At 40.3% G+C, this 17665-nt stretch overlaps 1 protein-coding gene across 2 annotated transcripts in view; it reads right to left on the minus strand.

Moving 5' to 3' along the window:
* The window catches only part of FAM120C (family with sequence similarity 120 member C), a 93564-nt gene that overhangs the window by 54204 nt on the left and 21695 nt on the right, over positions 1–17665 (minus strand). For both annotated transcript variants that reach the window (XM_054565728.1, XM_054565729.1), the window contains exons 2-4: positions 8265–8511; positions 7003–7085; positions 41–169 (exon numbers count right to left, since the gene is read on the minus strand). In XM_054565728.1, the coding sequence (XP_054421703.1) occupies positions 41–169; positions 7003–7085; positions 8265–8511 (459 nt within the window). The remainder of the gene's footprint in view (positions 1–40; positions 170–7002; positions 7086–8264; positions 8512–17665) is intronic.

The raw sequence follows: 17665 nt of genomic DNA on the forward strand, positions 1-17665 counted from the left end.
AGAAAACTGGCTACTCTTAGGAAGGGGGAGGCTAACTCACCTGAGACTGTTTGAAAACATCCTTCCCAACCACATCCAGGTTAGAGGGGTCTTTAATGGAACTAACGTACTCGGAAACAGCCTTGATCACCACATCACAAGGAGGAAGAACCAGCTGATGAGCTCGGACCTAGAAGAGTTAATGTAAGCAAGGAACACTGGCATCAGACATGGGCCTTAAGAAAAAGGGTGAGGTCGGAGTGAAATATAGAATTCATTTTTTAAAATTAATTAATTAATTATTTTTCAAATACATTTGTCTCTGCCTTCCCCCCCACCACTTTCCCTTGCCACCTCCCCGCTCTCCCTCCTTCAATCCTTCCCCTTTGGTTGTGTCCATGAGTCCTTGCTATATGTTCCTAAATCCACTGAGAGGCAGTTAAAATCTTTTCTTTAAAAATAGTTTTCATCCTAATTCTCAGTTTAAGATACTTCGAAAAGACTGAATAATATTAAAGAAAGGTAAAATCATATTATCCATAATCCTACTAGAGAGATAACCACTGATTTATGACACTGCCATAATTAATCAGTTTTCTCTCATGAAACACTTTGGCTGCTTCCAATTTTTTGCTATTAAAGATTATGTTGTAATATGTGGACCATGTTTGAATCCTGATTTGAACAAACTACAAAAAGGGCTTTTTGAGACAATCAGGAAAATCCAAAAGTGGACCAAATATTAAGATGATGACAAGAAATTATCATTACTTTTTCAGGAGTAGTAATGGCATTTTGATTATGTATGAAAATACTTGTATTTTTAGAGATGTACATCAAAGAATGTGGGGAGTTAAATGACTTGAGGTACGGAATTTATTTTAAAATACATTAGCGAGAGATGCTTCCAGTAAAGATGGTGACATAGGCAGACATGGCTTACCTCTTTGCACAACCACATCAAAATTACAACTAAAATATAGAACAACCATCACTCAGGAACATCATCTATCTAGCCTGGTAAGAGGGGTGTGGATGTGGAACAGGATGGCCCCACATCCACGTGGATAAAAATTTGAGAGGGCTATCTCAAGAGCAAGGAGTCCCAGACCCACACCAGGCCCCCTAGCCCAGGATTCTAGTGCCAGGAAGATAAGTCCCCACAACTTCTGGCTGCAAAAATCAGTGGGGCTTCAGTCAGTAGAGGAGGCCACTGAAGCACTAAGCAGTTCCTCTTGGGGAACCCACACATGGACTCACCTACTCAGAACTCATTACCTCTGAGCTCCAGCACTGGGGTGGCATCCTGAAGGCCACCAGTGGAATATGGGGAGACTCAAGTGTCTGGCATCGGGGTGAGCAGAGGTCATTGTCCCTTTGCTGAGCCCTCCCCCCACAGAGCAGGTAGGCTGGTGCCATATCTGAGACTCCATCCACCTGGCTAACACTGTGTGACCCACCTTGGAGACCCACAGAGGTTTGACCCCACCCAACTTAAGGGCCCACCCAAGCTGCTTTTCCATAAGAATGGCTGATCTTGGCTCCTAAATCCTATCAAAAAAGCAACTGCTGGTTTCAGTGAGCCCTAGCAGCAGCTAGATTAGAGTCACAGCTTGGCTTCCTCTGGGATTCTCCAAGTCCAGCACAAGGAGCAGCCATCTCCAATTGCTTTACAGCTCAGGCAGGGTGCCCAGGGCAAAACAGGTGGGGGCTGACCTTGGCTTGTACTACCCGAGAAACCCCTGGGCCAACATACCCAGTAGACAGCTATAGACCACACAGGGAGCACCACCACCCTGCCCCTGCTAGCTGATCCCCCAAGGGCAGAGGTTGGTGGTCAGTGGTCACAGCCAGTCCTTGCAGCTGAGCGGCCTGGGAAAATCCCTCCCATTGATCTGCCAACAGCAACCAAAGCTCAACTACAAGAGGAGGGTGTACTCAGCCCACATGAAGGGTGCACCTCGAGTATCCAACTTGGGTGATAGGGGAGGTTGTGCCACTGGACCCTACAGGACACCTACTACATAAGGCCACACTACCAAGACATGGAGTCAAAGCAGCTCTACCACATACAAAGAAACAAACACAGGGAGGCTGCCAAAACGAAGAGACAAAGACACATGGCCCAAATGAAAGAACAGATCAAAACTCCAGAAAAAGAGCTGAATGAGATGAAGATAAGCAATCTATGAGACGCAGAATTCAAAACACTGGTTATAAGGGTGTTCAAGGAATTTAGTGACGGCCTTAATAGCATAAAGAAGACCTAATCAGAAATGAAGGATACACTAATTGAAATAGGAACAAATTACAGGGAAAAAACAGTAGAGTCGATGAGGCTGAGAATCAAATCAATGATTTCGAACATAACGAAGCAAAAACACAACCACACAACATAACAAAAAGAAAGAAGAATCCAAAAAAATGAGGATAATATAAACAGCTTCTGGGACAACTTTAAGAGGTCCAACATTCACATCATAGGGGTGCCAGAAGGAGAAGAGAAAGAGCAAGAAATTGGAAATCTATCTGAAAAAATAGTGAAAGAAAACTTCCCTAATTTGGTGAAGGAAACAGACATGCAAGTCCAGGAAGTGCACAGAGTCCCAATTTTGATGGATGTGAAGAGGCTCACTCCAAGACACACTGTTATTAAAAGGCCAAAGGTTAAAGATAAAGAGAGACTCTTAAAAGCAAGAGAAGTTACTGGAAGGTTGCCAGATAGGAGGGAGGAGGGGGAGAATGGGTAAAGAGGTGAGGGGATTAAGAAGTACAATTAGGTAATTACAGAATAGCCAAGGGGATATAAAGTACAGTGCAGGAAATGGAGTAGCCAAAGAACGTACTGGCATGACCCATGGACATGAACAATGTGGGTGGATTGCCTGAGGGAGTGGGGGTGCTGGGTGGAGAGGGACAAAAGGGGAAAAATCAGGACACCTGTAATAGTGTAATCAATAAAATACAATACATTAGCAACAGCAACAAAGTAACCCATGCAAGTGTGGCCAAATCTTATAATTATTGCAGCTGGAAGATATTACAATGGTAGCTCACTATATAATTATATTATTTTACCTAATTTTGTGATGCTTGAAAATTTTTTAAATAAATGTTTTTTAATGCTGTGGAAAAATATAGGTATAATTTGTAGCATACTTTCCAATTATTTAATTACAAGCTTCCTAAAATGGCAATTACTGAACCAAAAGGTATCAACTTCTCAAAGAATTTTTATGTGAATGATTTAGGCAAAAGGATGTAACATTCATTCCTTCAACAAATATGTACTACCTACTGTGTGGTAGGCACTATTCTAGGCACCAGGGGTACAGACAAAATAAATATAAACTGCTGCCCTCATGGGAGTTAGTGTAGGTGTGTTGGGATGTGCTGAAGAGAATCAAACAAACAGAATAAATAAGTAAACATATAGTGTGCTTGATGTAGATAAGTGTTATGGAGAAAATCTAAGCAGAAAGGGGCTAAGGAATGCTAGTGAGTGTATATGTGTGCACCTGCACAAAATTTTAAATTGGGTGATCAAGAAAGGCCTCACTGAGAAAACGGCATTTGCAAAAAACTTTAGGAGTGAGGAAATAGCTGTGGGGGAGGAAAAAGCCTTCCAAGTATAAGGAATGGTAAGTGCAAAGGTTTGAAGAGCAAAAGAAAAGGGAAGGTGAGATCAGAGCTGTAACAGGGGTTCAGATAGTACAAGGCTTTGCAGGCCGTGGTAAAGATTGGGTGAATGACATAAAAAAATCACTGGAGAATTTTGAATAGAGAAGTGACATGAGCTGAGCCAGTTTTAAAAAGAATCACTCTGGTAGTTGTATTGAGAATGGACTTGGGAGAAAGGGGTAGCAGGAAAGAGTGCCATCAGAAAACCAATGATTAATAAGCTATTATAATAATCCAGGCAAGAAAGAATGGTGGTTTGACCAGGGTAGTACCAAGGAAAACTGATGGTATTTGTTGACAGAGGAGGTATGGAGCATGAGAGAGAGAAAAGTCAAGGATGACTCCAAGGCTTCTGAGCCAAGCGAATAGAAGGATGGGTTGCAATTAATGAAAATGGGGAAGACTATGTGAGTAACAGGTTTAGGGGAAAGATCAGTTTGCATTTGGACATATTTCTTTGAAATATTTAGGTTATATTAGAATCTGAAGTTCAAGAGGGAAGTTAAAGCTGGAGACATATATTTAGGAGTCATCATTGGATAGATGGTATTTAAAGTCATGACACTAAATGAAATCAATCACCAAGGCAGTATCATAGACAGAAAAGAGAAAAGACTAAACATAGGACTTTGTGACAGTCCAAAGTTAAGAAATTAAGAAGACAAGGAAGCAGCAAAGGAGACAGAAGCAATGGCCAGTGAAGGAGAAAGGAACCAGAAGAGAGGGGTGTCCTTAAAGCCAAGTGAAGAACATGTTCTATGGAAGAGGGAGTAAGCATCTGAGTCATATGCTGCTGAGGGGTCAAGTAAGACAAAAACAGAGCTGGCCATTGGATTTATTAACATCAAGGTCACTGGAGACTTTGTCAAGAGCAATTTCAGCAAAGCAGGTTGAAACAAGAACAGGGAATGAGGATAGTAAACAGTTGAAATATAGACAACTGTCCAGGAGAATTTGATATAAGGGAAGAACTATGGAGCAGTAGCTTGGGTGAAGGGAGTGAGGTCAAGAGCAGGTTTTGTCTTATTTAAGATGAGTGCTTGCTTATACATCTGATGGGAAAGAGCCAGTGAAGAGAGGGAAATTGAGGCAAAAGAAAGAGGGGAGAACTGAAGAAGTGATGCCCTTAAGTTAGCTAGAGGGGATGGGATCTAGTGTTAGAGTGGAGGGGTTGGACTTAGAAAGGAACATGGACAGGTCATCCACAGTTAACAGGAGGCAGGCAGAGCATTTGGGCACAGAGCATTTTGGTCATGCAGGAAAGAAGATAAAATGGTGGGAGGTGGAGGAAGTTCTCTTCCCATTGCTTCAATTGTCTCAGTGAAATAGGAAGCCAGGTCATGAGCTGAGGGTGAACAAGGCAGAGGGGGCATTAGAGGCTTGAGGAGAGAAGAAAAGGTGTAAAATAACTGTCTAGGAGAATAAAAGAACTAGAGAAATATAATACAATCACCAACTTACACTTCCATTAGAAGTGTATGAAGAGTACCAATCTCACCATAGACTTGATAGAAAAGGCTACATTATTTTTTAAATATTTACTCAACTGTTAGTTTTTCTTTTCTTTCTTTTTTAAAATTAATTTATTTTTTCAAATACATTTGTCTCCACATTCTCCCCACCACTTTCCCCTGCCTCGCTCTGCACTCTCCCTCCCTCAATCCTTCCCCGCTTTGGCTTTGTCCAAGAGTCCTTGCTATATGTTCCTTGACTTGACCCTTCCCTTCCCTTTCCCCACCCACCTCTCCCTCCTTCCCTCTCGTCTCTGTTGATTTCTTTTCTCTTTCAGTGTTGCTGGTCATATTTTCCTTGCATCTTTGTTTTGTTGGTTAGGTTCTGCTTATAGGTGAGATCAACTGTGAGTTTTTAAAAATATCACCCGTTCATTTAATCTGCATGTCTGATCACGTGTGAGGTTCAACATTTAGTCACACTGTTGGCCACTTTATTTCATCTTTTGTGAATTGTCTGTTTCTGTCCTTTGTTCATCAGTTCATTTATTGGGGCATTAGTATCTTTCTGCATAGGTTTGTATAAATCCTTAAGCTATTAAGGATGTGGGATAATGAAAAATACATATTGGTCTCTGCCTCCAGTTCCTGGCACAGAGCTTCTGAAACCCCTGAAATATCCTAAGTGGTAAGGGCACCAGGAACATCTCTTGTTCTATTGAGCTGACTGTGAGTAGACTTCTGAATGGCTCCTGGGTTAGGGCTGGTCACTGGAAACACTATCATGATTAATAATTTGGAACTTTTAGCCCCAATTCCATTCTCTTGAGAAAGAAGAAGGGCTGAAAATGGACTTAGTGGCTGATCATGCCTACATGATGAAGCCTTCATAAAATCCCAAAAGCATGGGGTTCGGAGAGCTTCTGGGTTGGTGAACACATCTAACCTGGGAGGATAAGGCACCCCAACTCCAGGGGGACAGAAGCTCCTGAGCTAGGGCCCCTCCCAGACCTCACTCTATGTATCTCTTCACCTTGCTGTTTATCTTGTATCTCTTATCATATCTTTAATAAACTGGTAAATATAAGTAAGTTTCTATTAGTTCTGTGAGCTGTTCTAGCAAATTAAACAGACCCAAGGGGCAGGGATTGTGGAAACCCCCAATCTATAGTGGGTTGGTCAGAAGCACAGGTGATAACCTGGGATTACAACTGGTGTCTGAAGTGGGGTGGGGCAGTTTTGTGGGACTTAGCCCTTAACCTGTGAATCTGATATCATCTTGAGGCAGGTTATGTCAAAACTGAGTTCAGTTGTAGGATACTCAGCTGCTATTGCAGATAATTGCTTGATGTGGGGAAAATCCCCCACACAGTTGGTGACCAGAAGTATCAGAAGTGATGTACTCTGTGTGGGTATGGTAGTAGTGTGAAAGTAAAGGAGACACACAGGAAAGAAAGACATAGGAGGAAAGAACTGGGTTTTCCCCTATAAAGAGGTGGAAAACTGAATTTTTCCTTTTTAAGGGGTATTGGTCATAATTATAAGTTTTTGTCTGTATTTGGAATATTTTAAACCTAATAAAAGATAATTATTCTATCAAAATTCCAATCAAAACGTGATGTCCCCTAGACATGGATATATACACAAGAAACGTGACCCCAGCTGGTGTGGCTCAGTGGATTGAGCACCGGCCTGCAAACCAAAAGGTCACCAGGTCGATTCTCAGTTGGGGCACATGTCTGGTTTGTAGGCCAAGTCTCCAGTTGGGGACATGCAAAATGTTTCTCTTTCATATCCATGTTTCTTTCCCTCTCTTTCTCCCTCTATCCCTCTCTCTCTCTGAAAATAAATAAAATCTTAAAAATAAAACAAAAGAAATGGGGCACATTACCTTAAGTGATGCAAGGGGATGTTCTGGTCCCAAGAGGCTCCAGTGAAAAGCAGCCAGGTCCTCATCTGGGAGAATGTGGTTACCTACAAAGTACATTTGTCATTTATGGATTGTATCTTACAACCTCCAGGGCATGAAAGGGCTTCTGGGAGAGAAAATGATCAATAATCTACATAGGTCAATATTCTTAATATAATGACTACAGTAGCTACGTGTTGATTCCCTGTGTATCACATGCATTATATGTATCATCTTCATAATGGTAGTATTATTTTCCCCCTTTTACATATAAAGAAACTGAGGTTTGGACAAGTTTGATGATAGCCTAGGGTGGTATGGTTAATAAGTGCCCACACCAGGATAAGAAGCTAAGGACTGTCTGACTCCAAAGCCCATACTATTTTCTATCACCTAGTCACCCTGTCTTTTATTATAGCAATCACCAGTTATGCCTGCCTAATAAGTGCTGGGCATTTTATAGATCTCCTTTCATTTGATCTTATCAGTATCATGAGGCAGTATTCCCTTTCACAGAGAAGGAGACTGAAACTTCAGTGATTTGCCCAAGGCCTAATTCCAAAACTTGTGCTGACTTTATTAGATTACCCAAGCTCAACTCCTTTGGGATAATAAACAGAGTTCACACCTGAGACAAGATATTAACCTTCATGCTGTCAATACTTGCAAAAATAACTCAAAACGTAATGAACTCTCTGTCATTTCCTTTGAAATATGTCTTTAAAAGATAGATAGATGGCTAGAATGGATAGATAAATGATAAACCAAGTATAATAAAATGTTAATGGCAGAAAACAGGCGATAGATACAGGATTTTTCACTACAAAATTCTTTCAAGTTTGTGGTATGTTCAGAAATTTTCATCATAAAATGTTAGTACAGCAGAAGCAAAAAGGAAAACAGCAATTTGTGTTCTTGATCTAAGCTTAGACGCTGGGGAAATGTTCTGAGTGGGAAACCTGTCTAGGGCTAGTAAAACATTTGGCTTAAGATAGTACTCCGCATAAAATAGTTATGGAGTATAATAAAAGAGTTCACAAGAATTAAAATAATGTTCTAGAATATCCTGTATTAATTCATAAGACACACATGCTAAGTTTCTAATAAGAAACCCAGAAGCACAGTATTTGTCATGAAGACTTTCAGAACCAATAATGATAAGCTAAGTGGCTCTGGTCTTCATCTCTTAACACTGGAAAGAAAAATTTAACTAATCACTGATGTCTGTTCTGTGGACTACCTACCTAGCAGCGCAGCAAATATGGGAAAATTCACCCGCTTCAGGCCCAGCTGCTTGGCCACCTCCTGCATCAGGAACTGGTTGGTAGTGAGGTTCTTCCCATTCCAGCTCAGCTTCAGAGCATGGGAACTGTAGTAAAACGGAATATTGTAGAGAGCATACTCGGAGTCATGGGCAAGAAGGCCATGGAAGCCATTTTCCCTGAAAAAAGCCACCACTTCCAAATGGTGGTCTTCAAGGCTCTGAAAGACCTAGGAGAGAAGAAGAGAAGAATAGGTCATGCAACACAAGCCAACCTGTATTTGGTTAGAAGTCAGGAAGTCTAGTAACTGAATTTTATAGTTTGTTGAAACTTAAGATTATATGAGACTGAACAGAACACTCTTAAAAAAAAAAGCCTCTACTGTAAATGTGGGCAGAATTATCTATGTGTTCACTCAAATGCCCAGTCTTTTTTGGCTCCTTTCATGAACCTGAGGCCTAAGCATATTTAAAAGAACAATGAAATTAATATGGTATATAAGTTTTACTTTAAACAATAACAAAAGAGACCTTCGTTAGAAAGATAATGAAGCTATGATTTATTTCTTAGCACCTGTATATGCCCCATATACTAGACATAAATTAACTCATTGTCAGAACAACCACGGGCAAGGTAGGTAGATTATGAATGAAAAAACTTAGACGTGAAAATTGACACAGAAAGGTTAAACAACATATAGCTAGAATCTGAGTCTAAGTTCATCTAACTTTCTTTTAAAAAATCCTTGCTTTCTTTCTTAGGAACACCTCAGACAGCACTCCTGCCATGTGATGGCACTTCCAACATGTGGAGGGGGGGCCCCAAAAATTCATCCCATTTTTAGAAATGGGAAAACTAATGCTGCATGAAGTTGGCTGCCCCTAGTTACATAATGAGTGCGTGGAGACAGGATTCAAACTAAAGCTGATCTGACATGAGATACACACTTTCCATTATACCAGGCTTCCTCCAGGAGAGCACTATATTTTATGCAACAGAGGCAGACGGTTAAGTGCCCTTCCTCTGCAATGCCTCTACAGCCGCACTTAGAGCACACTGAAATGATCTGCACAGTGGTTCCATCACACTCACTTCCTTGATCACAGAGATTTTATCTCTGTATTCCTGACTCCCACATAAGACCTGGAACACAGTAATGTGAATAAAAATGGCTAACAGGTACTGAACATGTACTACGTGCTAAGCAATGTTCCAAGTACCTTATATGCATTAACTCATTTAATACTCAAAACAATCTTATAAGGTCAAAACTACTATTATTATACCCATTTTACATTACTATCCTTAAGGTCACATTGCTGGAAGGCACTAATAAACCTGGACTTTGGCTCTAGAGCCTATGGACCTTGATAATTTTCTTGAACCCAATTGACTTATTTCTGTATTTAAGTTGTAAAGGAATGGTAGTTTTTGGAGTCTGGCAGGAGTTTCAATGCATTAAGCTTTTGCTAGGCTATGGAAAGAGCGTCTAGTCACCGTAAATAGTCGTGTCACATATTAAGTCATACAAGGGGTGGGATACTGGTAAGCAGACAGCAAAGCAAGGTCTGTGTTTGATATCCAGGCAAAGGAACCAGAAATCTTACTTTGCACTGCAACATAGTTAAGCCAAGAGTTATGATTAACTCCATATGGGTTAGTGTAGTACAGTTTTATGCTGCCCCCTGGTGATAATTTCTTCCAGCACATCTCTCCTACAAGTTACTGATTGAGCATCCCTACCCTGTACCAGGCATAATGCTAAGTGTGATATATTCCCCATCATCGTAACCTAACTATGTAGGTTTTATAAGCTCCATCTTACAGATGAGAAAACTGAGGCTTAGATAAGTGAGGTGTCATGCTCAGGGCCACAGAACTGAGAAAGAGAAATCTGGGTGAGATTGAAACCAAGGGCCATGTTCTTTCAACTATAACACATTACTTTTATCTGGTATAAAGCTAATTATGTCACCATCCAAGTGATTTCAATCCCAGAAAGCCAAGGACTAGTAATTTTTAACTAACATGGTGGCTCTTACAACACTAGGAAAATAAATCACAATGACCTGGAGAGTGTTTTCAAAATATACAAGCCTGTGTGCTTCACCTCATATTGACTGATGACAATGAAATCCCATCCAGGGCAAAGAAAAAGTCTTACAGCCACAATACCTCTCAGAATAACTGAGCACTCGGCTCCATTTCCTATGGAGTTTATAATGACTGCTACCTCCTATGCAGAATGACTTCCAGTCCCTGCCCAAACTGATGCAATTTTGTTGGCAACCTTGCAATTTTCCAAGAGACTAAAACAATTTATGTGAAATTAAACAACATACCCAAACAACCAAGCAGAAAAGAAGTACATTTGAGCTTTAAAGAAAGTAAGAGTTGAGACTCTGAACTATCTAAAGCTTTTAATCACTGACTCAATTTTAGTCCAACGAATATGAGTTGAGGGCCTACTAAGTACCAGGATGCAGACAGAACAGAGTGCCATGGGTACTAAGAAGAAAGGTATCTAACCAGTCAGTGGCGTATGCTTTCCAGAAGTGACACCCATTTCTAAAACTCTGAGGGAAAACGGCTAGCTCTGTGAGAGAAATTTAATGTTATTTCCAATCACAAGTTGTCTAAAGCAGTGACTTTTAGATTGTGCTCCCCAAACCAGGATTTGGGTAAGTGGAAAACTGGACCAAATAACCAGACAGTACAGATGTTCCTACTTTCTCTTCAATCTGAGCTCACACTCACCATTTTATCTATTTTATATTTTGGCTCTTTCAGAAATACTTTATTGAAGAATATTTGCTATTAAAGACAACTAGAAGTATTTGTCACTAAAATGTAAGCCCCAAGAAGGCTGGGATTTCTTGATCTCTTTTGTTTATTACTGTATCTCTGGTGCATAGAACACTTGTACAGGGAACCAATGAACCATTTAGACTTTCAACCAATATTTACTGAGCCAGGAACTGCTATATGCCAGGCACTGATCTACGCGTGGGGACACAGCAGTGAACAAGAGCCCCAAATTTCTATCCTCATGGAGCTGACATTCTAGTGATTAATAATTTCACAACAGGCACTGGCCTAAGCAATTTAAGACATATTTATTATTCTAATCCTATGAAATGTGTATCATTAGCCCCGTCCCCACTACCATCCCCTTTTTTTAAGCAGAAAAAGTAAATATCTTGCTGCAAATCATAGAGCTGGCCATGCAGAACTTGAATTTGAACACAGGTCTGACGACAAAATAATGTTCTTTTTTGCATGTATCTGTCCAGTTTTCTCAGCACTACTTATTGAAGAGACTGTCTACTCCATTGTATATTTTTGTTTCTTTGTTGTAAATTAATTGACCTTATAATCAAGAACTTATTTCTGGGTTCCCTATTCTGTTCCATTGATCTATTGATCTATGTGTCTGTTTTTATGTTAGTACCATGCTGTTTTTATTATTGTAACTTTGTAGCATACTTTGAAATCAGGGAGCATGATACCTCCCACATTGTTCTCAACATCTTTGGCTATCCAGGGACTTTTGTGGTTCCATATAAATTTTAAGATTAATTGTTTTAGTTCTGAATACCATTGATTTTTTTAAAATATTTTATTTATTTTTTAGAGGGGGGGAAGGGAGGAAGAGAGGGAGAGAAACATCAATGTGTGGTTGCATTTCACATGCCCCCTACTGGGGACCAAGCTAGGAACCCAAGCATGTGCCCTGCACTGGGACTCAAACCAGCAACTTTTTGGTTCACAGGATGGCACTCAATCCACTAAGCCACACCAGGCAGGGCACCATTGATGTTTTAATAGGGATTGTCACAAATCTGGCTATTGCTTTAGGTAGTAAGGATATTTTAACAACATTAATCTATACAATCCATAACCATAGTGTATGCTTCCATTTGTTTGTATCCTCTTCAATTTTCTTCTTCAATGTCTTACAATTTTCAGAGTACAGGTATTTCACCTCTTTGGTTAAATTTATTCCTAGGTATTTTATGCTATTAATGCAATTGTATTTGGGACTATTTTCTTAAATTTCTTCTGATTGTTTGTTACCAGTGTATAGAAATGCAATAGATTTCTGTAAATTGATTTTGTATCTGGCAACTTTGCTAAATTTATTAACTATTCTAATAGTTTTTTGGTGGAGTCTTTAGGGTTTTTTATCATGACATCTGCAAATAGTTTTACTTCTTTTCCGATTCAAATGACTTTTATCCTTTTTCTTGTCTGATAGCTGTGGCTAGGACTTCCAATATGTTGAACAGAAGTGGGGATAGTGGTCATCCTTGTCTTATTTCTGATATTAGAGGGAAAGCACAAAAAAAATTAAAACTGGACCACTATCTTACACCATATACAAAAAAATTGAAAATGGACCAAAGACTTATATGTAAGACCTGAAACCATAAAACTAGAAGAAAACATAGGCAGTAAGCTCTTTCACATCAGTCTCAGCAATCTTTTTGGATATATATCCTCCAGCAAGGGAGACAAAAGAAAAAATAAAGACTACATCAAACTAAAAAGTTTTTACACAGTGAAGGAACCCATCAACAAAATGAAAAGATAACCTACTGAATGGAAAAAGATATTCATAAATTATATATCTGATAAGGGGCTAATATCCAAAATATATAAGGCACTCATACAACTTACTAAAAAAAAAATAGGTTAGTGTAGCCAAATATTTTGGCTGAGGGAGTTCAGGGAAATTAGCCTTTAAAATGCAACAATTTGTACTTGCATATTTTGTATCATTAACTCTGATGAATCTGAGTGTTTATTGTGTGTTTTTTAAAAAGGTAGGGTTGATCCTGGTGGTAGCCTTGGCTCTGGTTCACCAGGAAAACTGGGTGCAGGGCACATGGGATCTATGTTGCTGCTCACAATTGCATATGCATCTAGATATTTCAAAATAAAAGGTTTCAATAAAAAACTGTGGGAAAACAAACAAACAAAATTACAACTAAACTTAAGAGCAACCATCATTCAAAACCACCTGAAATTTAGCTGAATAGAAGTTCTATAAGTAGGAATATACAGAAGAAGCCACACTGAGACTGGTAGAAGGGGCAGAGATTTTGAACAGGCTAGTCACACACCCACATGTGATGGATAAAAATCAGGAGGGGTATCCTGGCTGCAGAGGTACCCCCTGAGGAGCAAGCGGTCCCAGCCCCATACCTGGACACTTACCCAGGGATTTAGTCCTGAGAAGAAAAGTTCCCATAACTTCTGGCTGTAAAAACCAGCAGGGAGCCCTGGCTGGTGTGGCTCAGTGGACTGAGTGCCGGCCTGCAAACTAAGGGCTTCTGGTTTGATTCCCAGTCAGGGTACATGCCTGGGTTGTGGGCCAGGTCCCCAGTAGGGTCACAGGAGAGGAAACCACACACTGATGTTTCTCCCCCTCTCTTTCTCCCTCCCTTCCCCTCTGTCTAAAAATAAATAGATAAAAATCTTTTTTAAAAAACCTGCAGGAAATTGCAACTGAGTGAGACAGATGGCTGCTGTAGTCCGAGGTATTCCTCTAAAAGGGCCCAGACACAGCCTTATTCAAATTCACTCGCTCTGAGATCCAGCACTGGGATAGTAGCTCAAAAAGGGCCATGGACATATGGAGTGGAACTGAACTTTTAGGCATCAGGGCGATAGTTAGAGAGGCAGCCTTCTCCCATCTCCCAGACAGAGGTGCTGGTAGAAGCAATTGTTCCCTTGTTGAGCCTTCCCCTCACAGAACTGGCAGGCAGGCAAGCACCATATCTGAGTCTCCATCAACCTGGCTCACACTATTAGGCCTGATCTGGTGATTCTTTGAGACCCCACCCCACTCAACTTGTAGTCCCACCCAAGCTGTTCCCAGTGACTCTTCCATACAAACAGCCTGTCTTGGCTCATGGTACAAATTTCCTAAAATCTCTCAAAGAAGCAGCATTGGGCCTGGGTGTGCTATGTGGTCCCAGGCCCAACACCAGTGGCAGCCAGCCTCAGTTCACATCTTGGCCTCTCCCATGCACCTCCAAGCCCAGCAAAAGTTAACAGCCATTTTAACATTGCTTTGTAGGGGATGGCCCAGGGTGGGGCACAGGTGAGAACTCACCTTGGCCAGCACCTCTTGGATGACCCCAGAGGCGGCACATCAAATGGTCAGCTTCAGACCACACTGGAGCACCACCCAACAACCTACATTAGTGCCACACTCAAGGATGAATTCATCAGGCACCAGAGCTCCACTAAAGTGAGTCTTGCTCTGTGGGGTTGGCCCCTGCACAGCAGCCCCTCTGTTATTGCCATTGCTAGTCCACACAGCTCCTCAGCCTGGGGGTAAATACCTCCCACTGATGTGCCAAGAACAATCAAGGCTCAACTTCAACAGGAGGGTGCACACAGACCACAAACAGGGTGCACCTGGAGTGTCCAGCTTAGGTGACCAAAGAGGTTGTGCCACTGGGCCCTACAAGACACCTATTGTATTAGGCCACTCTACCAAGACTGGGAGACAAAGCAGTTCTACCTAATACACAGAAACATGGCCCAAATGAAAGAACAGCTCAAAACTCCAGAAAAAGAACTAAATGAAATGGAGGTAAACAATTTACTAGATTCAGAGTTTAAAACACTGGTTGTAAGGATGCTCAAGAAACTTAAGAGAACAGGTGAACTCAGAGAGAACTTAAAAAGAAAAGAAATAGGAGATATAAAAATGGAGATAGAAAACATAAAAAAGTACCAGTCAGAATAAAATAACTGAAATGAAGAATACACTAACTGAAATGAAGAATACACTAGATGGAATCAACAGCAGATTAGATGAAGCAGAGAATCACATCACCAATTTGGAAGACAAGGTAGTAGAAAACACCCAATCAGAACAGCAAAATAAAAAAAAAAAAGAATCCAAAAAAATGAGGATAATTTAAGGGCTCTCTGGAACAACTTCAAGTGCACCAACATTATCATCGTGGGGTGCTGAAAGGAGAAGAGAGCAAGGAAGTGAAAACTTATTTAAAAAAAATAATGATGGAAAAATTAGAGAACACAGGAAAGTCAGAATAATTCCCAAAGGGGAATAAAAATAATATATTAAACACTTATTGAGTGCATGGTGTCCAAACAGATTCAGCTAAATGAGATCAAGACTCGATAAAGAAAAAGAAATAAAAGTCATCCAAATAGGAAAGGAGGAAGTAAACTATCCTTGTTTGCAGATGACATGATAGTGTACATAGAAAACCCTGTAGACACTATCAAAAAACTACTCAACCTAACAAGTGAATTTGGCAAAACAAGAGGATACAAAGTCAATATTCAGAAATCAAAGGCATTTTTGTACACCAGCAATGAAATAGAAGAAGAAATCAGAAAAAAATATACCATTCAATATAGCAAGAAAAAAAATAAAGTACCTAGGAATAAATTTAACCAAGGAGGTAAAAGACCTGTACGCAGAAAACTATACAACATTGAAGAAAGAAATTAAGGAAGACACAAATAAATGGAAGCATATACCATGTTCATGGATTGGAAGAATTAATATCCTCAAAATGTCCATACTACCCAAAGCAATTTATAGATTCAATGCAATCTCTATTAAGATACCAATGACATATTTCACAGAATTAGAACAGACATTTCAAAAATTTATATGGAACCATAAACGACCCCGAATAGCCGCAGCCATTTTGAGAAAGAAACACAAAGTAGGAGGGATCACAATACCAGACATCAAACTATACTACAAAGGCACTATACTCAAAACAATCTGGTACTGGCACAAGAACAGACCTATAGACCAGTGGAACAGAATAGAAAGCCCAGAAATAAGCCCAGGTCTGTATGGGCAACTAATATTTGACAAAGGGGGCAGAAGCATAAAGTGGAGTAATAATAGCCTCTTCAACAAATGCTGTTGGGAGAGCTGGACAGCTACATGCAAAAAATTGAAATTGGATCATCAGCTGAAACCATACACAAAAATAAACTCAAGATGGATAAAAGACTTAAATATAAGTCACAACACCATAAAAGTCCTAGAGGAGAACATTGGCAGGAAACTCTCAGATATCCCGCACAGCAATTTTTTCACTGATATGTCTCCTAAAGCAAGGGACAGAAAGGGAAGAATAAACAAGTGGGACCTCATCAAAATAAGAAGCTTCTGCACGGCTAAAGAAAACATCAGCAAAATGAAAAAGGAGCCAACCGTATGGGAAAATATATTTGCTAATGATACATCAGATAGAGGTTTGATCTCCAAAATATATAAAGAACTCACACGACTCCACTCGAAGAAAATAAATGATCTAATCAAAAAATGGATAAAGGACCTGGGCAAACGTTTTTCCAAGGAAGAGATACAGAGGGCCCAGAGACATTTGAAAGGATGCTCGGCATCACTAGCCATCAGGGAAATGCAGATCAAAACCACCATGAGATACCACATCACACCAGTCAGAATGGCCATCATTAACAGATCAACTAACAACAGCTGCTGGCGAGGCTGTGGAGAAAACGGAACACTAGTACACTGTTGGTGGGAATGCAGACTGGTACAGCCATTGTGGAGAGCAGTGTGGAATTTCCTCGAAAAGCTGAAAATGGAACTGCCTTTTTTATCCAGTGATTCCCCTGCTGGGACTATACCCTAAGAATTCCAAAATGCTAATTCAAAAGAACCTATGCACCCCAATGTTCATAGCAGCACAACTTGCAAGAGCCAAGTGCTGGAAGCAACCTAAATGCCCATCAGTAGATGACTGGATCAAAAAATTATGGTACATTTACACAATGGAATACTACGCAGTAGAAAGAAAAAAAACTGCTACACTTCTCAACAGCATGGATGGAACTAGAGAGCATTATGCAAAGTGAAATAAGCCAGGGGGTGAAAGACAAATACCATATGATCTCACCTATAAGTGGAACCTAACCAACAATACAAAGATGCAAGGAAAATAAGACCAGCAACACTGAAAGGAAAAAGAAACCAACAGAGACAAGAGGGAAGGAGGAAGGGGTGGGTGGGGGAACAGGAAGGGAAGGGGCAAGTCAAGGAACATAGAGCAAGGACTCACGGACAAAGCCAAAGTGTGGAAAGATTGAGGGAGGGAGAGGGGGGAGGGGGGACAGGGGAAAGTGGAGGGGGGAGGTGGAGACAAATGTATTTGAAAAAATAAATTAATTTTTAAAAAAAGACTCGATGAAAAAAACAGATATAGAAATCCAGGAAGCAAAGGAAGTCTCAAACAAGATGGACACAAAGAGGTCCACACCAAGACACATCATAATTAAAATGCCAAAGGTTAAATGCAAAAAAAGAATCTTAAAAGAAGCAAGAGAAAAGCAGTTAATTACCTACAAGG

Source organism: Pteronotus mesoamericanus, unplaced genomic scaffold, assembly GCF_021234165.1.
Source record: "Pteronotus mesoamericanus isolate MK-2021 breed Mesoamerican mustached bat unplaced genomic scaffold, CSHL_Meso_final contig_166, whole genome shotgun sequence".
NCBI lineage: Eukaryota > Metazoa > Chordata > Mammalia > Chiroptera > Mormoopidae > Pteronotus > Pteronotus mesoamericanus.